The sequence below is a fragment of the Colius striatus genome, chromosome Z (genome assembly GCF_028858725.1).
Source record: "Colius striatus isolate bColStr4 chromosome Z, bColStr4.1.hap1, whole genome shotgun sequence".
Classification (NCBI taxonomy): Eukaryota; Metazoa; Chordata; class Aves; order Coliiformes; family Coliidae; genus Colius; species Colius striatus.
Genome location: NC_084790.1, coordinates 67,984,581 through 68,009,403, shown reverse-complemented (window position 1 = coordinate 68,009,403; position 24,823 = coordinate 67,984,581). Strand labels below are relative to the sequence as shown.

General features: G+C 43.1%; 1 protein-coding gene across 3 annotated transcripts; it reads right to left on the bottom strand.

Annotated features, from left to right (window-relative positions):
- Window positions 1-10,119: 10,119 nt before the first annotated feature.
- CTSL (cathepsin L) lies at window positions 10,120-15,461 on the bottom strand. 3 transcript variants are annotated; one of them, XM_062017796.1, is made up of 8 exons: window positions 15,376-15,461; window positions 14,753-14,888; window positions 14,302-14,424; window positions 14,054-14,209; window positions 13,498-13,722; window positions 11,780-11,948; window positions 11,315-11,432; window positions 10,120-10,536 (listed from the first exon to the last, which is right to left on the bottom strand). In XM_062017796.1, exons 2-8 carry the CDS (start codon window positions 14,876-14,878, stop codon window positions 10,437-10,439), a joined length of 1,017 nt encoding a protein of 338 aa, XP_061873780.1. In that variant the 5' UTR covers window positions 14,879-14,888; window positions 15,376-15,461; the 3' UTR covers window positions 10,120-10,436. The 3 variants fall into 3 exon arrangements, with proteins under 3 accessions (XP_061873780.1, XP_061873782.1, XP_061873781.1); XM_062017798.1 differs by having other exon boundaries at window positions 15,355-15,454; XM_062017797.1 differs by lacking the exon at window positions 15,376-15,461 and adding an exon at window positions 15,031-15,200.
- Window positions 15,462-24,823: the final 9,362 nt, after the last annotated feature.

Sequence of the window (24,823 nt, the reverse complement as noted above, 5' to 3'; positions counted from 1 at the left end):
TTTGAAAGGTTCTCATTTCAGACTGAAGATTGCTCTTTTGTACAGGTTATGCTGCAGTTCCTAGTCACCTACAGCACATCATCCTGCTGGTGCCGACACCTCATCTCAGATTTGACATCACCTCAAGAGACCAGGAGTCTGTCTCTGAAACTAGCAGGCATTCAATGAAAGAAAAAAAAAAAGTGTGATTAACTTAATTGATAATGGTGTGACAACCAGCCTTTAGGTCACTTTGAGTATCAGACTTCCTGATACTTTTATAACCCTCCTGTCTCATTATATGGGTGCTTCTTTTAGTTAGTATCTTGTGTAAGCAACTCCTACTTCATCAGCTCTTTTTCACCCCTGCCCCATGCCCTCAGCTGTGCTGGTAAAAGACGTTATCTTTTAAAAGAACACTCCGTGAATGACACTAAGACGTAGATAGAAGTTAAAAATACTCCTGCCAGGAAACTTCTATGGTTATTTTTAAACTTACAACTGTGTTCTATTATTCATAAAGAAGATGCAGGCTGAATAAAGGCAGACAGAAAATTATACAGGACAGACATTTACCCTTAGTTATTGTTATCTCAGGGTGAGGAGCACTGTCTCAAGTATCAGAGCACTTTTTCTGCAGGCCTTTATCTGGCACTCTTTAAAGCTCTAACAGTGACAACTGCCCAGGATCAGCAAGTACAGCATGTACTTGTTTGTTCTGTTCCTCGTCATGTGCTTCTCTGCAAAACAACAGCAAAACACAAGCAACACTTAAATCTTGGAGGGTGAAGAAGTAGCAGAAAAAAACCTGTGAGGGTATAGCTAATAGCCAACTTTATACTGGAGAATGCAATTGCACACCTCAACTATGAAACCTAGTTAGAATTTTCCTGCAAACAAAATATGGACACAATGTATGTGTGCGCATATATATGTTTATACATATATAGTTACTCTGTCTCTCTCTGTATTTCTGTAAAGGAACACAAATAGTTGTTATGTCACCAATCTACTGAGAAACTCCATTGAATTTTTAAACCAGAAACCTAAACCCAAGTAAAATTAGAGGTTAATCTAGTAAACTAACAATCCCAGTATTGTCTCAGAAGAAAGACCTCTTGTAACCTGGTCTTTTTTCCAAGGAGCCAAGAGAGATGAACAGGGGACTTGGTACACCCCAGTGTAATCAAGGACCTCTAACAACAACTCTTTTTCAGGGAAATGCTGACAGAAAGTTTGCATTGTGGTGGGTATACACAGTCCAAATGACTAGTATCTGTGTTCTTGTGCTGAGAGTTAAACTATAGATCTGTGTATTACAATGTGTCAGTCATTCAGTGCCAACATAGCAGCACTTGAGTTACTTTCATTTGATTTCACAGCAGAACCTGCATGTAATCCCAGCTGCTAGCCTTCCCATGGTTTGTTTGGGTTTTTTTTTCCAGCTGAATTTGCACCAGAAGCACCTGTTAGTGGAATCACTAATGCTGGGTCGCCTGTCTGACAAACAACTGCAGTTTGGGTGGCTGTTGATGCTGAAATTATAAAGCTCACAATTTGTGGGCTGCTGCATGGCTGGTATCTACAAAGAGATCAGTATCTTTCCTGTATAAGCAACCCATGCAAACCCCAAATACAGATTAAGAAAGCAGCAACTTTCTTCAGTATGAATCATGGATTTTCTTTGTCAGAGTCCCACTCTGACCTACAGCACCTACATTGTTTTCCTAGGTACATGTTCTCTGCTTCATCTCATATAATCCTGCAATCAGACTGCTTGCTCTACAGAGGCCTTCTTAGACCCTCAGGACAGAGTTTAAAGCTTCCCTTCCCAGTGCAATACCAGCTCAGACCATTTCTCCAGAGAGCTCTGACAAAACCACAGGGTGTCTGTGGTGGTGGGGTCACTACCTACAAAGTGCTTGCACTACTAGGCCAGAACTTCCCTTCATGGTCAGCTGAGAAAACAAGATGGAGCTTTTCTTTCTTACTTTTTCATCTCTCCCACTGCTCCCCCCCCCCCCTCAAGAATCCAGACACTGTATTTAGTGGTTGGAGAGGTGAGAAAAAGGATACACCACTAGCTGCTGTTAGCACTGTCGGGAGAAGCAGAGAAGCTGGCATGGAGCAGTGCTCATGACAAAGGTGCTCTGGCTCTGCTTACAGAATAAGATGTCACCTGATATTATTCCCCAGACAATCATTAGCATGATAAAAAATTGAAAATAGGCGGAAACATCAAGTACCTGAAGGAAGAGACTTTCATTTAAATATTCGTTCACACATGTGCGTTTTATGCTTTCTAGACATTGTAAAATTATGCATAAACTAATGATAGCTTAATTTCCTATTATTTTTGGAAGAGGATGTTGAAAGTATACTATTGTATTGTACCAGGTATATAACAAACATGACCATTCTTAAAGCACCGGTTTCCAACTTGTTGCCAAACCTAATTCCCATTTCCAAATTCAAGGCACCTTTGCACCTATTTCAGATGCAAAATGAAAGGCAACTACTTAAACCTGGTGGTATCTGATAACACAAGAAAACACAGAAACACCACCAGTCTCTATTAAATGAGCTGTTGTTCGCTAATTAGTTTGGAAATTAAGTTAGCCTGAGCAGCCAGCTGCAAAGAGTAGGTCTTGTGACTGCAATCACAAGATGGGGGATCAGAAAACAGGTTGCGTCTGGCAGGCGGCCAGACCTGGGTCTGGCAGCCTCCCTGCAACCAGCTTGCCTGTGCTGCTGCCCAGCCAGCCCAGCACCGCAGGGAGCTGATCCTGGATCCCCCATAGCTCACTCTGCTTTGAGAAAGCAAAGCAGCTGAAATGGAGACGCTGTTTGAAACACTGGATCAGATGAGTCTTTGAGCGTTTCTATCGTAAGTTGGTACCTGGTTCCATTTTCCACAAAATGTATGCTGGATTTTTTTGTTAAAGCCAACTGATGTCTCTGGAAGAAACAGGCACAACTTCATTTGTAAAATGGAAGCACATACACTTCAGGCTAATTACAGAGAGCAAAGACCTCTTAGTTTACATAGATTATACTACTCAGGCTTATGGTGAGAAAAGTATCCTTGGTACCTATGGAACAGAACAAGGGGATTAACAAGGGGAAAGATGATAAAAACATTAACTCCTGCAAGACTGCAAAGAGAAAATAATCTGTTTTACAGAGATATCCAAGGCCCCAGTGAAGGTAAAGCAAGAAACAAAATTAACACAGAGACAGAGGACCTGCATACAAACAGTTACTCAGAGGTAGAAAACCCATGTCATCATGGACAATACAACCCCCATGCACTGCTCCTGAAAATACTTTCAGGTTTTGTTCCTAGCTTTTTGGAAACACAGATGTGGTTTCACAAAACAGAAAAACAAAAACCTCAAGCCAAGCATGTGATCTGATTCCACTGAGCTGATTTTAATATTTCATGGAGGCAAGTTTTCCCACTGAGATCCTTCTGTGGGAGGGCAGGGAGGAGGAGTTGCTCTCATCCAATGCAATGCTTTGTATCGTGGTTTTGTAGGATCCTGTTCTTCAGGAGCTCAGCAGACTTTCTGTAGCAGCTTTTTGAGTGCTGGACACTACAATGGATGAAGGGAGTTTGGCAGCCTAGCTTGCAGAGGGTGTTGGCCAGGAGAGTTAGATGTTTACACATAAACAGAGCTTGGCCTAAGTGTTCTTGTCAGCTGCTGAGCACCGGTGAATATTTTATCACTTTTGAGGAGATGCCTCTATGGTGGACATAATAGACCCACTCATTAACCTGATCAGCTGTGCTTGGTTGAAAGTGTGAGGCCAGCCTAATCCCAGCCCTGGGCATGACTCTTCATCATGCCTCATTGATTCAGTATTATGCTCAAATGCACTGTCAGCACAGGCCCAGGAAAGAATGAAGTCAACTTCTCCCCATGCCCAGCTGCTGCAGCACTGGCCTTTTCATCACGTGCTGTGAACAGAACAACTCTGAGACAGTGGCCTGCTCAGCACTTCCCTAACGAGCAGCATGCTATCTTGTCTTTTGCCCTTCTGATTGCCTGGCTTCCTGTTTTGTTCCTGCATGGACATTTTCCTCCCTCTTTTAACAACTCAGTGTGATTTATTATTCCAGCACAGCAAGAGAAAAAGGAAGCTGCTCACATGAAGAGAAAGCTGGGAGGATAAATGGAAGGGAAAGGGCCATACAGGCAAATGGAGACCTGGAATTTAAACTTGGTCAAAGAAAAATAGTGGAGATGTTTACCTTTTAGCTCTCTTGCAGCTACAGTGAGAGAAAACAAAGCCAGAGTAGAAGGATAGTCTTCTCTCAGATGCACACACACAGCTACTAAGCATCTGCATGGCCTCTGGCAGGCAGCATGGCTACTTCCAGCCTTTTTTCTCTCCTACTCTTCAGCTGTGTGTCAGTTTAGACTAAAAACTTGGTAAGGGGAGAGGTTCTCTTGCTTTTTGGTTTACAGATTGCCTAAGAAAATGGGACTATAAAGTTTGTGGAAATGTCTAGAAGCACTGCAACTGAAGTAACACTTCATAACCATTCTTCATGGGCATCCTGTGACTACGAGTTTGCTTCTGAAGTGCTCTATTATATTGTGAGGTAAACGTGATCAAACCTCCTAACAGCACTGAATCAGAAAACACAGATCCCCTCCAATTCTTCCCGTGACTAGCAAGCAACTAATAGCAAAATGGCAGCAGTACTTGGTCTTAACCTTGGCACGAGGCATAGTAATTTCTGCATAAACACAGGGAGAAGCTTCTTTCAACTGCAGGAGACTGTTATCATAAATATCCAAAAGCCAATGCAATTTCACATCACAGCTGTTGTTTTCAGTATATATTTCCTATTCCAAAAACACCCCTGCTGTCAGCCAGTGCTTCATGCCTGAATGAGGAGAGCAAACGGCAATGCTAGTAAACATGGCTGAGCAGAAGGAATTTTAGGAAGGCTATTGACAAGAACTTGCTTTCACATTTCTTGCATTGCTGTTATGATGAAGGATTGTGGTTATGTGCTTGACCATACATATATCTAACAAAACTGGGCACCTTCAGGCTCAGCAATTAATTGTTTTGAGAGTTCTGTGAGCAGCCCTATCTAGGTTTTTTCCTTGATACCAGTCTCATAAACTGATATGTGAGATATACTTACTTTTAAATGGGAAAAAACACCTGTGACTTGGCAGCTCTGAAGCCACCTTTATTGCATTTGACTTTTGGAAAAAGCAAGCATGTTCCAAGATATGTGCTAAAGCCTCAGGGAGTTTTCGACATTCCATTTTGGCACCAACTTCCTCGATACCCTAAAGGTGGTTTTGAGCATCTAACAGCCCAGCATTTACTTTAAAGCTTTATGTTACTGCATGAATGCTGTTCAGGCAGCTTTCAGTAGGTTTTTTTTTTAAATAAATGTAATCATTACAACCAGAACTTGGAATATTTCCACTGTGGCTCCCCAGACTAATTTTCCCTAGCAGATACATAAATAGTTTTAACAGCCTCAGAGAGCCCTCAGTGGCACCCCAGGAGAGCACACCTAAACCACTCTTCCCTGGAGGAACACATATTAACATAGACAAAGAACTCTGAAACACAAAGTTAATTCCAGATGAAAGTCCAACTGGCTCAGATGTCACTAAGCATATTAACTACCCTTCCCAGGCTGGAAAATCATCTCTTCCTTGCTCAGATCTCAGTCCAACCACAGTCTTTCCCTGGAGGCCCTCACAAAGCTAGCTCTACCTAGAACCATCTTCTGAAGGTGGCTGGAAAGGGAACTGTGCTTCAAAACCAGAACAACTGCAGAACATAAGGTAACAGGTACCATAGCTGCTGCACCACACCTGACAACACACGTTGGTATTTCTAAAACGTGTTTCCCAGCATCATTTTGTTGGGAAAGGCTATTGGGTTTCACTCAGAAGTAGGTTTTGGATGTCTGGAAGTGGTAAGAACTGTAAGTGAACAAAACAAAGCAGCAGCACTTTTAAAAGAATCCAGTATATCTTTATAAATGCAGACCTTCATGGTTTCTTTGGTGGCAGCTCTTCGACAGACATTAGCATGATGGAAAGAAAAACTGCTGCAGAAACAAAATTTCAAGATTACTGGGAAAAAAATGTTCATGCAATTTTTCATGGGGAAAAAAAAGAAATAAAGGAGTCATGTTCCACATGAACACAAGTGAAGGTGGTTTCTTCCAAGGCCCCCAATATATTTAAACTAATCAATTCATGGGTCAGGTCTCCACCATGTAGCCAACTCTTCTTCTCTCCCAAGTGAAGTTTCAGGTTGGGCTCCTTGTCTGTTTTCTAATGAGCCTTAGTGAATGTCATCTAAGTTCCACGTTGTGCACTGAACCCTTGCAAATGAAGTGTTGTGTCTGATTTTATCCTTTCTTGCAAATGCTTAAGGTGACCTTGCACTTACTTGAAATGTCACGAATAATATGATAAAGCTCTGGTTACAGGATAAGAGAAAACATCCTCATTAGGTATTCCATCTTAAACGATTCTTCAAAACAGTACATTAGTTAAGTCTTAGCATGTCCCATGATGAGTTTCCGACAGAGTGAATGATATTGCGATGGACTGCAATTCAAAATGGGCTCTCAGTCTAGAAAACAGATGGATCAGTTCACATTATCACAGCCATCAGGTTATGTTCAATTCCTTGGTTAATAGCCAGAAACTGCAGCTTACGTCTAATGTGTTAAAACTGATTAACTGGTATTAAGCTTAAGAGATATGTGGCAGGATTTTTTTAATTTCATCAAGGAGATTAATTAAAGAGCAAACATTGCTTAACCGATGTTCAGAAACCAGATGTTTTCCCTTCTTGTTTTTTTTAAGTGGATATTCCCATTTTCCTATACCTCTGATTACCTCAGAATGATGTGTTTGCCAAGTGCCTTTATTCAGACCATCCGTTAATTATTCACTATAGTAAAACTTCACTGATACAACTCATCACACATTTGGCTCGTCTGTAGGGTTTCAACAGAGTGAGATGACAAATTGTTTATTGCTGTAGTTGTTCAAAATATTTTGAAACCTAGCTTCCTGCATGAATTACCTAGGGTGATACATTCCACTGCTAATTTATTCCACTGTTAAGGTTTTAAAATGGATTTCATGTTGGAAAATATGAAATAATGCACATTAAAAAAAAACCAAAATAAAATTCCATTCTATATAGCAGTAACAGATAAGGTGAAAAAAATGAGTGTTTTTAAAGGGCAAATAGTTAACTACATGACAGTTAAATTCATTTCTTGCTGGAGTTTAAACAATAGGCACTTAATGTGTAAGTGGAATCATATATTTTCATGGGTTTCCTTGCCTCAAGAGCAGTTTCTTCAGAAACTCATAACTGATACTGAAACTGTACCAGGCAGACTAGAGAAATTGTTGAGGCCTTTCAGACAAGCACAATCTATCTAACAAGCACTAGCAAAGGGAAACCAAACCCAAACACTTTTTTCTTCCCAAATTCAAATAAGCAGTCCATTTTCACAATGAAGATGGCAGGAAACAATGACTGCTGAGCTTTATGGCTGTTACAGACCCTGCCATCTACCATGGCTGTAACACCATGCACAAATCACACATTATGTGTAAAGACTATTTTAACAACAGTATCTGCAACTTAGACAGAGCCTGATTGGGGCGGGGTATATCGGATATTTTACTGGTATCACACACACACACACTAGTATCTTTAAAAATAATACATCTTGTAATAAATGCAACTTCAAGTACCAGCAGGAATATAAACCCAAAGAAAGCCTGGGGGAAAAAAAACAGAATGCAGTTATCAAGGGCTTTAATTACCCATAGCTTTTCTAGGAACAACTCAGTTGTTCATGCGTGCGTAGCGTGGTTTTTTCCTATCTTCAGAAAGGAACAACTCCGAAGAGAGATGACACTTTCCCAAACAGAACGTATACCATTATGGAATAATTTGCTGCTTTAAAATAGTACTTCTAAAAGTAAATGAAATAGCTCTACAGAAGATAATGAGTACTGCAGTAGAATCACAAAACCAGATTGAATGCAATTCTTGAAACCTAATAGGTTTTTTATTTCTACTTGTGTGCCTAGCTGCAACTTACATAAAATCTTCGTGTTCACAGTGTCATGCAAGGCAATTCTGGGTGAAGCTGTTACTTGAGACAGCTGTGTAAATATTGAGTTATCTGCATGACCTGACTTACCCTGTCCCCTTCTTGATTATTCCACTCAGGACAGAGGATGGTCAGCCAGGACAGTCAGCAGGCTTTAATGCACACAAGCAGCTGTATTAACACATTTTATTTCTAAAAAAATCAGCAGTTGATGATTCATTTGTGAGCTACATTCCCATTCATATGTTTTGCCAAGTAATTTCCTTTTCATTTCTCATCTGTTAATAAAAAAACCCCTTGTTTTCCACAGCAACTTTCACTAACCTTGGCCTTTGTAACCGAACACCTTTCCCTACTGCCCCTTTTTGCAGCAGTTCAAGTCCTAGCAAGCTTTGAACTGGTTTCACCCTATGCTAAATATTCTGTCTTGTTTCAACCAATATAGAAAACCAGCAGCACCTTAAGTGCTTCTAAGCTCACAGTGATGTCACCTTCCAGGATTAAAAACTGTTCAGGGACAGGTCTCTGTCTACCCCCAGTTCTGGGGCAGCAAGAATGAAAAGCAGCCGCTGCATAAGGAGCTAATGCAGTCGCTTCCCTGGCAGCATTTTGATCTTGCCTCCCATTTTGAATGTACAGATCACCACCCTTTCTGAACATAAGCCTTCAGAGAACTGCCAGTTGAGCTCCATATTCACTTCCTCCATAGCTTCCACCCAGTACGGTGGATGTTTTGGTGGATGTTTTTCATAACAGGATTAGCAAAGTCAATGTGGCAGCTAAATTTGAACTGGTATTTCTGCTCTGTGGCTTGTTAAATAGCCACTGGGCTAAGGGTGTCTCTTCCTTTGAAAGAGCAGCCTTATAGGGAGATGTAGGTGAAAATTCACATAGAAGCAGCAGCACAATGACAGACTCACACCTGAACAGTAGTTTCAGTTCTTCTCACTACCTCATCTTGTTTGATACCTTATGACTCCTTTAATGAAGCCTTTAAAGACTTATTTTGCCTGCAATAAGGAAATTTGGCTTCCATAACTTTAGTCCCAAGTGTTCCCTTATGTGCCTCGCTCTGGGACTCGGGAAAGACGCTGTGAATAAAAATCTGGGGGCCCATAAACTCTGCACTGGTGCTGGTTAAGCTGTAGAACTAGCCCACTTCCCCTCCAGCCAAAATGCAAGACAGAGCAGTCAGCACCTGAAAAAAAAAAAGGCATTCTTCCACCCAAGCTGGTTTTGGTATTATCAGTTCATTGGCAGAAAATACTGGTACTGGAAACATCTAAACAACTACTAGTAATCCTGTTTCAGCAGCAGATACACCTGCAGAGAAGAGTCCCCTCAAAAGAGGAGGTACAGGGCACAATGTAAGTCACAGTTCAGCCAGCCATCAAGTAACAAGGGATTAAGAGTGGCCCAACTGCAATTTCCATAGAAACGGCATTCTGCTCTACCACCCTACCACTTCTTTCCCCAGTCAAAGCTAGCAAAAACAGTATGTAGTGACCTACATATCTAAAGAAACAAGAGCTTTATCTTTGAACAGCCCAGGGACTTTGGGTGTTCCCGATATTCTCAGATGAGGACAATTGCTCTACTTAGAGCAGTGTAGTTAGAAAGAAAACACTGATGGTATATTAAAGCTAAATGAAGATCAAATGCTGCATGCAGGACATGAAAAGACTGAAGATCTTTGTTAGTAAGTAGGAGAAACAAGTTAGTATTACCTCTGGGTCATGGGACTTGGGCAAAGCTCACTTACATATTCTGCAAGGAAATAGTTTTAAAGAATGAGCGCCAAAAACTTTCAGTCACTTCTATTTTTGTTGATAAAGAACTTTTCCCACTTCTCATATGTGATCACAAATACAATCCCTGTAACAGCTGTGAAACAATCTCAGACAGGGTTGCATTACATTAACTGATGCACATAGTTTTCAATTAGTAAGAGAATGCCTATTTGTTAAGAGCCCCAAGTAGAAAAAACAGACCAAAAAGCTAAGTCATCTGTATACACTGAAACTGAAGCATTTATTTAAAAAGTAAACCTTTGGGCACATCGCAATTTAAAAAAGGAAAATACAAAGAAGAATCCATTAGACTAAGCAGTTATAAGCCAGCAATAATACAAGCTGTTTACATACCAACATTTACATTAATTTAAGACAAGTGGCATGTCACCAACATGTAAAACATTTCTTCAAAAGTTTGAAAAAAATCAAGTCGACTTTTGAAGGCTACAAGTCTACCACATGTATGAATGTGGGTTTGGTCAATTTAGTTTAAATCCCCTCTTGCACTGAAATGTTCAGTCTTCAAATTAAACAAGTGGATAGCTAGCAGCCGTTGCTATTCCACAGTGGTTCTTCCTGTCCTTGGCCATGTAGATATATCCTTTGACACCCCACTTCTCACCCCAGCTGAAAACAGAAGTAAAGATTTTGTTTTCATATTCAGAAGACATTTGTTTAACCCTTCCACAACCATTTAAATTAAAAACTGCTGCCTTCCTCATTTGTGAGGAAAAGTCAAGATAGCTGCAGCCAAACTAAGATGCTTTCCAGCAATGAAATGAACGTTGCAGAAGAGGAACCACAAGCTTACAGAAATAAAGGGTGCAGCCATCCTCTCACTAGGTGGAGACCTTGACATGCAATCCTGGATTACAGGTGCCTGAAGCTCAGATACTGATCTCAGCCAATTTAAAAAGACCAGACAGCAAGCAACAGTTGAATGTAGTGTCCCAGTAACACTGAGCACATGAGACAAGCTCATGTGATGTGCCCTCTGGCATGAATTCATAGTTTTCCCTTTAACTTGGGACTTCATGTCCCAAGTGCTACCCTATTTCACACAAGTCAGCAGCACTCTTCATTTCCAAAAAAATACTGCACACTCCCACAACTTAATTTCCTCCCACGTCCCTCTGCACCACCACTTCAACATCTACTACCTTCATGGGCTGCTCCAGTACTGAGCTCCCTTGAATTAACTGAAAAAGCAAAAGAACGAGTTTGCTGCTTTGGGCCTATCCTATCTGCCAGCAGCATGAGTCAGGTTCAACTTCTGTCATAGAGTCTCCAGATTTCTCACATACAGATTTTATTACTGTAGCCTCCTCATCTGCCACTACAATTGACAAACTAACTTCCCTTCTGCCCAACCCCCAAAAGGGTACACAGCACACAGAAATCTTACCTGTTCTTAACAATCCAGTACTTCTTCCCATCTACATCTTCCCCTTCAAAGCCATAACCTACAACCAGAACTCCATGGTCCAGGTCTTCACTACTGCAGTCTGGTTCATAGTAGATACCTGCAGAGGCAGAAATTCACACATGAACAAGCTCATCTGCTGAAAACTCTTCTCTTTTCCTTCACCGGAAGCTTTAAATATTCAAATGGATGTTGCACAGACTCTTGACAGTCAGAGAAAATTCACAAGTTAAGTGTATTGTGGCAGAAACTAAGACACATATACACATATGCAAGAAAAGTACAAGTGTGGAGAACCTGGACTAGAGCTAAAAGGACTCCTGATTTTGTCCCACGTCACAACCATAGTTGTTGGGTTTTTTTTCCACCTGGAGAACTGAAGGGTAACAAATACTGAGTATTCAGAAAGAACAGTTCTTTGCATGTAAGTCACAAACAAATCCCCACCTGACTGGTAGAACTGGAATGAAGTGTGTCCTGCATCAATAGCAACAGACACTGGACCCACGGCTGCTACTGCTTTCATGAGAGCTCTTTCATGTCCTTCAGGGATGTCAACAAAGCCCGTGTCATTAGCAGCATTGTACTCTGCCTTGTAGCGACAGTCTTCATCATCCTAAATAAAGCAAGCTCTAGTTATTACATAGTTCTCCACTTAAGACACAGGTGAGCACAGGAGCTACCAGACATTCTGCGACTTTGCTTCCTTAAAGACAAGGGACTGAAGATACTCCAACTGCTTCAACAGAGAAAGAGCAGAGGGAGAACACAGAAGCTGCTTCAAGTTTCTCAAAGATACAGAAAAAACAAAGGACAGTAGGGCCCAAAAGGAAAACTTTATGGGCTGCAAAGGACCATCACATCCTGGAATCCTGCCTTTTTTGGTGGCCAGGAAAAAAAAAAATCAGAAAACCAAACCTGAATGCAATAATGGGCAATGGAAGAGAGCCAAGTATTCATTAATTACAAAGCAATTCAGAAACTGCTCATTGAGCAAGCACTTAAAATCCACAATTTTAGTCTGTCATGGACTGAAAAACTGTTCAGAATGCTTTGGAAGTTAGTAATTTGTATATGACCTTAAATAGAGTGTTCATGTATTTTGTGCTTCTTCCTGTTTTGTTTTTTCCCCACAATGAAATCTGAACTGTTGGTGCCATGGGCATTCACCTCAGGAGTAAGGTCTGGTTTTGAAGTCAGGCAGTGTAAAAAATGAAACAGGCTGCAATAAGCTCATTCCTTTCTTACTTCTGTGGCAAGACTAGTATTTAGATTGAATCTCCCCTAACCAAAGGCACACAGTACACCTCAGTGGCTTACTTTTTGTACTCGGTGAGTAACAGTACCATTTGTGGCCTCTGGAAGAGCAAAGATTAGAAAAAAAAAATTGAGATTACAGGGATGTAGGTGAATGGAAACTCAAATCCAAATGCTTCCATGTTGCTCACAACAAATGGCATCACTATTGCACATTCAATCAACATAAAACAGGCTACAAGGAAAGATACTCTATAGTGAGCACAACCTCAGGTGGTGAAAAACCCAGAGCATGGGCTCTCAAGTGATACCAATTTACTACTACTCTTTTGTCCTCTCATGTCTGTAACTTTTGGGAGCTCTTTAGCTGTAACTTTCTGGGACATTTTAGAATTCTATTACCTGCATTTATGCACATTTAGTCCAGAATCACAACTTAAGGCACTGCCAACAACTATTGCTAAAAAATCCAAGAAAAAAAAAAATAATCACAGTAGCAGCAAGGATTATCTGGTCCACAGGTTGCAACTCCATGACAGCCCAGTTAGCCTCACAGCCGAGTTGCACCCCTACAACTAAGTAGCACTCCTGACAGGTCCTGGTTTGGTGTGTCAACAAAGACAAGGCATGATATCACATAGGAAGGCAGCAAGGAGGGGGAGAAATAAGAGTATTTGTTCTAGTTTTTTCAACTGGTCTTCTAAGATTTTGACCTCTAAGACCAGCACACTAAACAATTCCTAATGGAGACAGTAGTCATTCTAGTCTCTTTGGGAAAGATGAAACAGGAAGAATTGAAGTACCGATTACTGCTTGGACATCTTCATTTCTAGGTATGAATTCCCCAATGTAATCTATCCACAGAAAAGACACAACACCTGCAATACAAGCTCAACTACTACACTTACCTTTGCAATGTATGGGTAGGATTCCTCTGAATCAATCCCTCCATTATCCTGCACATACTGGAAAGCCTGGTCCATGAGACCACCACTACAACCTTGATTTCCTTCAGGGCGAGAGCAGTCCACCAGATTCTGTTCACTCAGCGAAACAAGTTTGCCAGTTTTTCTGAAGTGCTGCCCTTCAAGAGCTCCTGTTGTGCTGAAAGCCCAGCAAGAGCCACACTGACCCTGATGTGAGAAATGAAACCACAAATTACAAATCTGGGCAGATTAGTAGTTCCCTCACCACAGATCAACAGAAAACATAAAAGCTGCAAGACCAACCACGTTTTAACGCTCTTAGCATGTACAAGTGAAGATGCTACAGTTCATAGACATTCAGTATGAAATGCCCTAAGAAAAAGAAAGTCATAAGGGGGTACAGCAATTATAGCAAAATAGTAACTTAGTAAGCTTGCACCAGGCTTCATTAGGCAAGTTGCATCATTTCTCCTCTGTGGAAGCTGCATTCAGGAAACTGAACCTATAACTGGTTAAGAAACCACCAGAGAATACCTACCTGATCTTTGACTGGAGTGACATATCCCTTCTCTCTCCAGTCTACTGATCGTGGTGCCTCCAGGAAGCTGGGCTCAAGAAACTGGGATCCTCTGTACTTCCTTTCTGACTTCTTGTGTGCATAGCCATTCATTAGCTGTCGAAACTCCTCATTAGTCTGGAAAACAGAAAAAAAAAAAAAATCATACGCAATCACTGCCTACTACACACCACTGTTTAGAACTGTATCTTTCATGCCTTTATACATACCATGTCACCAAACTGATTCATTCCCAACTTGTAGCTATGTTTTCCCAATGTGTGATCCAGATTATGGAGTTCAATCATTTTCAGATTCTTCTCCCACACCAGTCTTCTCCAGCTTTCCTCTCTCTGAGGGGCCAGAAAACATCACACTTAGAGAAAACAGTTTAAACAAAGCTCACTTTGCACAATAACATGCTGTGTTATGACTCGTACACTTGTACAAGTGGGAAGTCTCAATGCTATTTAAGAAGTGGGTCTTTTTGCCACCTTCACAAAAACAAGGAGTACAATACTGCCGAGTCAGTACGCAAACACAGGCAGACCTAGGAAGAGGCCAATTATCTTGCCCATAGACAGCGTTCACACAAAGCAGAGATGACTCAGCTGGCAGGGCCCATCCGTGCTCGATCAGCCCGGTGTTTGTCGAGTCAGGCACGCATGCCAGCGCGCTCACCTCATGGTACTCCTTCTTGTGCCACGACTTCCACAGCTGCCAGTGGCTGTTCAGGTCGGGGTCTCCTCTGGGAGCACCGAAGGCCAGTCCCAAGCAGAACGCGAGCGTGGTCAGGCAGAGATTCATGGTGGCAGATCTGAGGAGAAGGGAGAAAGAGTGGTCAGGCACGGCAAGGCGCCGGCAAGCCGCCCTTCACGCCACAGCCCGGAGCACGGCGGGCAACGCCAGGCCCGAAACGAGCCCGCTCGCTCAGACTGCGCGTCCCCCCGCTTGCTCACCGGCCGGCCCTGGGACAGAAAGAACAAACCGCGCTCCCGCAATCAAGCCCCCCGAAGGTAGACGCGCGAGCAGCCAGGCCGACCGCCTCTATCCACGCTGAGCCTTTCCCAGAGGCCCCATGCGCTGACCCGAGGCCCCTGCCCGTCCTGGGAGCGAGGCCCTCAGCTGCGATTGTAAACAAGCTCGGTCGGCGGGGCCAGTGCGCGGGCGGCCGCCTCCCAGGAAGCGGCAGGAATGGCGGCTCCTTCCCAGTGGGAGCCACCCCGCCGCAGGACAGAGAGCGAGCGCCAAGGCCCGCCGGCCCCCACTCCACGCTCTCTTACCAGACAGCCTGCCCCGCTCACCTCGCTCGACAAGGACCGCAACCCTGCCAACTCCTCGTCCCGACGGCGTTTAGCCCCGGCGGCCCATCTTATAGCCGCCGCGGCCGTGCCCGCCCCGCCGCGACCATTGGCGGCCGCGCCGGGCCGCGCCTCCCGCCAGACCCGGGATCCGGGCGGGGGCGGGGGGGCCTCGGGGCTACCCCCCTCCCTCCCGAGCTGTTCTGTCCCCTCCCTCGTATCCCGGCCGCCCCCTGCTCCCAGGAGCGGCTGCTGTCACCCGGGGCAGTCGGCCCCGCGGCCAGGCGAGCAAGGCGGGGGGTGATCGGTGGCGAGAGCTCCCGAAGGCGGCGTGAGGCCGGCGCGGGGGCATCCCGCATCGCCGAAGGAAGCCCCTACGTTGGGCAATGTTTGTCTAAAGGTTTATTACGAGTGGCGGCAGGCTGGAGATAGTGACAGCACGCACACCGAGCCCTTTGGAATTTCACCGAGGGTAGACTTCAGGCTGGCAACCGGCAGAGTAAAGAAAAACAAAATCTGGCGAAAAAAGGGGGACAAAACTAGCGAAAACAGTGTTTGCAGTTGCAGACCCAGCCCCGATCCCGTGTTCCCGCTGAAGGCTCTTGTTTTTAGGTCAGGTCGGCGGGATTGTGCGGCCAGCAGTGTCTGGCCCCAGGTGCCAAACGCTGGGTGCCAGCCCTGGGTGTGCACACCTCGGCACTCGGTGGGGTGTTAGAGCAGGCAGCAGACAGCTCTTGCCCCGGAGAGCCTCGGCCACTGCGCCGTGGGTTCCATGGAAGACGGCAAGTAGGACAACATCCCTGGTGCCGACATGGGGCAAGCGTGAGGGAGCATTGCCAGGCAGGGTCCCCGCGGCATGGCAGTACACGAGGCTTTTCCAGAGAAGTCCTTTTCATTCGTCCATAATTTAACATCTGAAAACTACCTTTTCCCGCCGAGCTTCAAGAGTCAGGTATTCTACCACTAGTGTAGCGTTTTCATGGGTATGCATATATTTATGTCTAGACATTGCGTTCCAGTGATGTCTGCTGGAAAATATAGTTTGTAAGGCTGGGAGTTGCAGCACAGGTGAGATACTAAAAGGCTAACAATTGGACTTGGTCTGCATCTAACCAGGAGTAGACAGACTTTGATTTTTAGCAGGAAACTTGCTTCTAGGAGAAGAATAGGGTGACAGAGCAGTGGAACAGGCTGCCCAGAGGGGTTGTGGAGTCTCCTTCCTTGGAGGTCTTCCAGATCCGCCTGGACATGTTCCTATGCGACCTGATCTAGGTGACCTGCTTCTGCAGAGGGATTGGACTAGATGATCTCTAAAGGTTCCTTCCAACCCCTACCATTCTATGATTCTGTGAATAACTGCAAGAGTTATGCAAGATTCTCCCTTAAACTTTTGTAAAGCTTGTGTTCCTGATGGCTTTAGCTTGTAAACTTGAAAGCGTGCATTTAGAGTGAAAAACAGTTTGTAGACTGTTGCACAACAGCAGACAGGAAGAAATCATATGATATGCGTTTCTCCCTTTTTTTGATGTCTTAAAGCATGCAGTGTGTTGTTAAAACAAGCAATACACGTTTCTTTACCCAGGTTTTCCCAGGAGCAGTCCTTGGCCCAAGGAAACCCTACAGAGCCAAATACATAAAGAGAAGCTGGAGGGGATTGTCTTGTCTTTTCTAAATACCTTTTTTAAGTAACTGCAAGTCTCCTGCCACTGAACCAGTGTACAGATTCCACACACAAAAAAAGTATAAATGCACCCTGCTCCTTGATTACTGTGTAAACTCAAGCAGGCTTGTAAAAGATCCCCTACAAAAGAAGGCATTTTAAACCTCAACTACCTAACTGAGAGCTTGCATATGAGCGCTGAGGACTGATCTATCAGGATGTGTATGTGCAGCCAGGCCACCTTGAGCAGAAATGTAAAACATGGAAAAGATTTGTTCAAAATAGGACTGCAGCAAATGCACACTGAACACATTAGAATCTTTAGTAATTACTTTCTCATCATTTAAATATTTACTAGCTTTGCAAAGCTATGATATCAAATTCCTAGTGGTCTTTGTGGACAAAGTTTCTGAAAGTCCTTGTCTTGCCTTCAGTTGTTAGCAGCTGACTGGCTGTAAGGACATCATGGGAACACCTTCTGAAAGGAAGAAAAAAAGTTGTGACATTCACTGTAACAATCAACGTTGCACACTTTCACAAATTTGAATAATTAATAGTGTGGGTAGGTTAGAGAAATTAAGCTAGCTATCCTTGTGCTTTCTGTTCAACCACTTGCATTTCCAGTTGTCAAACAACAGTTTCAACAACAGGCTTTTCCAAGGAAAATGGCCCATTTCCTTATTTGTAAAGCAAAATGAAAATGCATGCAGAGTAAGACTGTGCCTTTGTATCTTTCCAGCAATAAACTTTTCACTACCTAACCAATTCACATGTAAATGCCTCAGGAGGGTTAGATGAAATTCATATAGTTTGACTAGCTCATAGTTGGGGTTTTTTTGTGGAGTTTGAGGGGTTTTTTTTTAGTTGTGCAGGATTTGCAAAGTTTTTACTTAACAGCTTTTTGCTGATGTGAAATGGCAATAGGACTTCTCTGTCCTGTTTAGGTTGTCTTTGTTTCTCCAGTTGTATCTATTGAACTCTGGACAGAGACTTCTTATCTAAAAGGGAAAGATGTTTAGCTGGCATGACAAGAGGTAAGGTCAAAATTACAGAAGGTATTGCACCACACATCACATGTCTGCTGCTCTGTAATGTGCCCTGAGATGCACCAATACAAGCTGATGCTTTTCTAGATGGTCCTGTTGCTTTGGGGAAGTTACCATATAGTCAGCTAGCATGTGATACCATGGTAATAGCTCTCCTTGTGAATACTTTTAGTACATGTACACTCACATGCACAAATGCCAGATGCTGTTTTTACTATGAAGATAAGTTCTGCCTACATGTTTATTTAATTACCATACACAGGGAAAGCTTAACTGAGAATTTGTTGAAATATTTTAAGGACACAGGAGTAATCCCATCTTCAGCACTTTGACTTTGGCTTACACTGAGTCATAACTGTTGTGTGCACATATCAGTTCCCCTGGTATTTTGGGAAGGAAGCCTGGTAGCCCAGGTACAGGAGCAAAACTATATGCAAGGGAAACAAACACAGTAACAGCTATGGTCAGAACCTGTTTGTTGCATGAGTGCCATTTAGAAATCTGTGATAAGAAGCAGGCCTAGGACTAGCTGCAGCTCCTGGAAGAACATTTCCTCTCTGAGAGTTGCATTATATTGTCATTGATATGAAGACTGGCAGGCCATGCTGCAGACACTGTTCATGACTCCAGCTGAGGTAAAAATGCCATACTGCACAGCTACTAGGCATCCTTCTACCCCAGCACCATTCCTACTGTTCCTGTCAGTTCACTATGATGTGTTCATCTGCCAAACTACAAGCCCAGCCTGGTAGTGGTGGTTTGCTGAAGTGAACAGAGAATCATTGGCAGCACTTAGAGGTAAAAACTGGGCAGATGCTGTAGAAATAATTTTCCATCACAGTATGCAACCTTTTGGGACCCTGCTGCAGTCACACCAGCCACAGCAATCTTTGATCCATTGAAAACATCTCTGGGGAGACTGGCAATTTTGTGGGGTCTTGTGTGCAAAGCCCTTCTTCAAGGTTACCACAGAGAAAGGTAAAATCAAGAGCTTCTTCAGTTCCACTGGTTAAGAGCTCAATGGAAGCCAGGACATCCAGTCCAGAGGAGGCCAAGATAGCCATGCTAATCACAGCAACCACAGTCCTTTCTGCAACCACCTAAAGGACTTTGAAGGAAGGTGACCCATGACCATTGATTTAAGTCTGTCCTTTTGGGAGGGTAACTTTCCAAATTGCTTTGAAGAAAACCAGCGTTTAAGGAACTCTGTATCTGGAAAACTCCAACTATTTTGCCTATTTCGCTCTTCTAAGATACAGGAGCAACATCTTTTAATAGCCACAGTGTTTCCATCGTGACAGCCAAAAGATTGTCAACTGCCCTGTAGCTATCTAGCCCTACAAGTTATCAGATAACAGAGGCCATACATTTCTCAATAGTCCCAAGAACTTGCATAGCGGTGTGTTGCCTCTGCAGCTGGAGAGGTGAACTCAGCATTGATTTCCAGCAAAGCATCACATCAACAAGAAACTTATCAGTCACTGCACATCCCAAGTATGCTGCTCAATCCTCCTCCTCTGGGGTTTTTGAAACTTGTTTTGTACTTTTAAATCCCTGTTCTTCTTTGTTATTTGTATCTGCCAGAAAAAGACCCATAAATCTGAAATGCAAAGCTCCTTTGTCATGGTAGTTGACTGGCAAAGCTAGCAGGCTATGAATGCATCGAAAACATATGTGCAATGTAAACAGAATAAGCTATGTCACATTTAGCTGTGGTGAGACCATGTGCACAAGCAGCTCCCACAGACCAGCTGTTTCAAGGTAACTCATGTGCCATGATCCTTACTGAAGTAAAAGCCGTTTATCCAAACAGCAAAGGAAACACATTTTATTTAGGCAAACATAAGTTTTTGCATACAATGAAGACTCAATTCAGGATCTTTGTTCCTGAAATTTAAAAAAAGGCTGAACTGGCTTACTTAAAATGCTGTAGTGTGAACATGTTAATTTTTACCAGGCTAAAGTCCTCTGGCTTAAATCTAGTTTCTGTCATTTTACTTTCCTGCACCATGACTTAAAACCAGGCTTCTACAGAATCATAGTCGAGTTGCATCTTAAAGTGTTACCTACCATCAAATACAAATTACTGTATTTCATCAAATACAAATTACTGTATTTCATGGCAGCCTTTCATCAACCAATATTTACTAGATGCTACAAAAACAAATAAATAATACTGGTCACTTATGTCCTGCTATTCAGTCAATTATCGACCCAGTTTAGCAAAGCACAGGTATATCGCACTGTGCTGGTTTTGCATGCCAGAGACTGGTTTATGTGTAAGAAAGGCCAGAGTGATAGTTGTGTTTAGGAAAATGAAACTGCAAAAAAAACCAAGCCAACTTTCTTTTTTTCTTCAGAAAATGATTAATTTTTTCTTCTATTTTATAATAAACATTCTTGTTACAGAAAAAAAAAAAAATCACAGTAAATTTCCAGTACCAGAGTGACTGCTGCAGAAAGCTAGGACAAAAAATTATGTGAGAAAATTATGGAATGGATATCTCTATGCCATCTTAAGGAATACTGCTCTCTTTAACACTTATTTTATTGCCAGTTTCAGACAAGTTTTAGGAACTGCAGATATGTTTTACCAAACTTGACTTGAACATGGCTGGTGAAAAGGCTACCAAAAAACCATGAGCAGCAGTTTCTCTTCCTTGCAGCTCCATGAAAAGAAACCAGCCTTCCTCACCAACCTGGGCATTCTTCTCCAGAAATCTTAGGTGGCTCTGGTATTGAGGACATTTCTGAGCACCCACTTAAGAATATTTGTTTTGGAGTCTCCAAAGTAAAAAATCAGATTCAAACTGTGCTTCAGCTGAAGCATCCATGATAAAATTAGTTTCATCATTACTACCTTTGAAAAGGGAGAAGCATCTGCTTCAAGGGAACATAGATAGTATTCTGCGAGTTTTCTGAAGACCTAGTAGATGGGGGGGGGGAAGGGGGGCGGGGGGGGGAAGCAGTGACCCAACCCTTCTGAAACACCTCTTTGTGTTCAGCAGTCTTGTGACCTCCCAGAACTATAATTTCCTCACCCAAGCACCAGATAAGAAACTGCATTCCAGTCTCTCTGCTGGCCCACAAGTCAAAGGCAACTTCATTTGCATCTCAATGTCTTATTTGGTCACAGGAGCTGGGGAATGATGCAAGGGATGGCTTCCTTTGCAAGAACAGCAAGAGTGAAGGTCCTAGTATCCCCAGTACTTCAGGGTTAAGGTTTTCCAAAAGCAATATTATTTTCATGTGAGGTTTTCTGATTAAAGTTATTTTTGTATCTGTGAGGAAAAAAAAAAAAGATGTTTTTTTTTTTCTTTGACATTAACTTGTGTGGGTTTTTTTAGAGAGACTAAATACAGAGTCATACTTAAGTCAGCATTGAAATGCTGGCCACGGTGTAACATGTATGCCTAATTTAAAATCCCTGTTTGATTGATTCCCAATTCTTTACTCAATGTCTTCTCCCGATTTCTGGCAGATAATAATTTCTGAGTTTGAGGAGATTACGATTTTATAAGATAACCTGGATAAATAGTGGGAGGATGTGAGGAAGTATCAAATTGCTGATATAGAAGTTCACAAATATGGAATATTTTCCACTCTCTATTGCTGTTTCTCTAAACCTTAAAAAGACACTGTTGGTTCTTTCTCTCATACTGAAAAGAAGGATTTTTTTTCAACTTTTACACAAAGGTAGTTACTATTTCCTGACAGCCTTAATTTATTGTAATGAGCTGGAAATTGCAAATCCCCTCAGTGTTGTAAAGTTCCTCTGACAATACCAATTTTTTGCTGCCCATCTCTACTGTAGATATCAGAGTGAAGGCAACTATACAGAATGCAAAGGCAGCTTTGCTTCATTCTTTACAGCTAAGGCTGGCCCCCAGGAAGCCCACTCCCTGGAGGACAGTGAGTCTGGAGAATGGAAGATCTTCCCTTGGTGAGTGAGGATGGAGTTAGTGACCTGTTGGGCTAGCTGGACACCCATAAATCCATGGGTCCTGATGGGATGCACCCATGAGTTCTGAGGGAACTGACTGATGAGGTTGCTAAGCTGCTCTCCATCATCTTTGAATGATTGTGGAGCACAGGCGAGTTGCCTGAGGATTGGAGCAAGGCCAGTGTCACTCCAGTCTTAAAAAATGGCAAGGAGAACCTGGGAAACTACAGGCTGGTCAGCCTCACATCCATCCCTGGAAAGGTGATGGAACAACTCATCTTGGATGCCATCTCTAAATATACTAAGGAAAAGATGGATATTGGAGAAGTCAACATGGATTCACCAAGGGCAAATCCTGCTTGGCTAACCTGATGGCCTTCAGTGATGGCTGCCTGAGTAGATGAGGAGAGAGCAGTGGATGTCATCTACCTTGACTTCAGAAAGGCTTTTGACACTGTATCACATAACATCCTCCTCAGAAAGCTCAAGCACTGTGGCTTGGATGAGGGGACAGTGAGGTAGATTGAGGGCTGGCTGAATGACAGAGCCCAGAGCGTGGTGATCAATGGCACAGAGTCAAGCCAGCAGCCTGTGGCCAGTGGGTTCTGGGGCTGATCTTGTTCAACATCTTCATTAACGATGTTGATCCTTTATCCCTGGACAAAAGGAGAGAGTGTACTCTCAGCAAGTTGGCTGATGACACCAAACTGGGAGGACTGGCTGACTCCCCAGAAGGCTGTGCTGCCATTCAGTGGGATCTCAACCGGCTTGAGAGTTGGGCAGAGAGGAACCTCCTGAGGTTCAACAAGGCCAAGTGCAGAGTCCCTCACCTGGAGAGGAACAACCCCATGCACCAGGACAGGCTGGGGATTGACCTGCTGAAGAGCAGCTCTGCAGAGAAGCACCTGGGAGTTCTGATGGACAGCAAACTAACCATGAGCCAGCACTGTGCCCTTATGGCCAAGAAGGCCAATGGCATCCTGGGATGCATCAAGAAGAGTGTGACCAGCAGGTCAAGGGAGGTTCTTCTCCCCCTCTACTCTGCCCTGGTGAGGCCTCATCTGGAATCCTGTGTCCAGTTCTGGGCTCCTCAGCTCAAGAGGGACAGGGAACTGCTGGAGAGAGTCCAGCACAGGGCCACTAAGATGATCAGGGGACTGGAGCATCTCTCTTATGAAGAAAGGCTGTGGGAACTGGGGCTGTTCAGCCTGGAGAAGACTGATGGGGGATCTTGTTAATCTCATAATTAACAAGTATTTGAAATACGTATGTCAAGAGGATGAGACAGGTTTGGGTTTTTTTTTTTTTTTTTTGCAGTGTCCACTGATAGGACAAGGGGCAGTGGACAAAAGCTGTAACACCGAAGTTCTACTTAAGGAAAAACTGTTTTACTGTGAGGGTGAGAGAGCCCTGGCACAGGCTGCCCAGGTGGGATGTGGAATCTCCTTCTCTGGAGGCTTTTATAACCTGCCTGGAGATGTTCTTATGTGACTTGATAAAGGTGGACCTGTTTTAGCAGGGGGATTGGACTGGATCATCTTTGCAGGTCCCTTCCAACCCCTACCATTCCGTGATTCTGGGATTCTGTGATTTTATTTAATATTTGAAATCACATTTTGATTTAAACAAGCAACAATCCAACATTTTGGTTTTGAAACAGAAGCAGTAATAAAGTTCAGAGAAGTAGAAATCTTTAACCCCTTGAGTGCAATGTTTGTGCTTCTGCAAACTGTTACAAACTCTTGCAGAGCATGAAAGAAAAATCTGTTTTTCTGTCTCCTGTTGTTCTTGGGATCAGTGATGTCTAAAGGGCGAGTTGACATGCTGGAAAGCATTTCCCATAAGGTTAGAGACTGAGGGTGGGGTGACGAATTATTTTTAAACTTTAAAGATACAGGCTGGGGCCCATTAACAGATCATGTGAGAGATGGTTAAACAAAAGCTGCTTGTAGAAGAGGTGAGGGGCAACTGAAACAATCAAATACCACTTCAAAGTTTGTTTTCCTGAAAGTCAGGTAAGAGGAAAAAGAGACCAGTGCATGTGCTTTTTGGATAAGAGCAGTGATCAATCACAGCTGCTGTTATTCACACTTTACAATGAGAAGACTGTGGCAAAAGAAGCAGACTGTGGCCCCTGAAATCAAATGAATGACCATACATAGATTGCTCTAGGCTATTTACTACAGAGGTTAGCAATGGTAAATTGTAGCACACCTTTTTTTTCCCCTCTTCTGCTAATCAAATTAAATGCTCGTTAGCTTGATTTGAGCATGTGAACAGATGTGATATAAATCTGTGCCAATACACATTGCCTTGCCTGAGACAGCCTGTTGAAGCATATTCAGCTCATGAAAACCAGGATGCTGGTAATTCCTGTCAGATTTATGTCATAATTTCAAACATTTTAATAATAGTTTCATCACTGTAGCAGATACACACTACACTAGGTCCTTTATAGGACCTTTCTGGCCACCAAGGACCAGCTTGATAGGAACCCTCTTGCGATCAGTAGAGCAGAGTTCCTTTTGATCTCTTCCTCTTTGATCACCCTCATCTCATGGAGCATCCTAAAAGTATACCCTGAGTTTTGATCTCTTCCTCTTTGATCACCCTCATCTCATGGAGCATCCTAAAAGTATACCCTGAGGCTTCAGAACAGCAGAAAGAAAAGGACTTCTGCCCTCGTTCCTCACAGGGCATAGAAAGTCAGTATGCACAATGGGAAATTCATCTGGATGCAAGATGAAGCTAGTTTACTTAATGGCCAGCATCAAACTAGGCATTTTAGGAAAACATTTCACA

What these genes read in the sequence shown, in the direction of transcription:
- CTSL (XM_062017796.1), bottom strand. Translation starts at nt 14,878, where the DNA reads ATGAATCTCTGCCTGACCACGCTCGCGTTCTGCTTGGGACTGGCCTTC. An exon ending in ACAAGAAGGAGTACCATGAG is followed by an intron (nt 14,425 to 14,752) that starts GTGAGCGCGCTG and finishes CTGGCCCCTCAG; the next exon opens with AGAGAGGAAAGCTGGAGAAG. An exon ending in ATTCCAGTTCTACCAGTCAG is followed by an intron (nt 11,433 to 11,779) that starts GTGGGGATTTGT and finishes CTGCCTCTGCAG; the next exon opens with GTATCTACTATGAACCAGAC.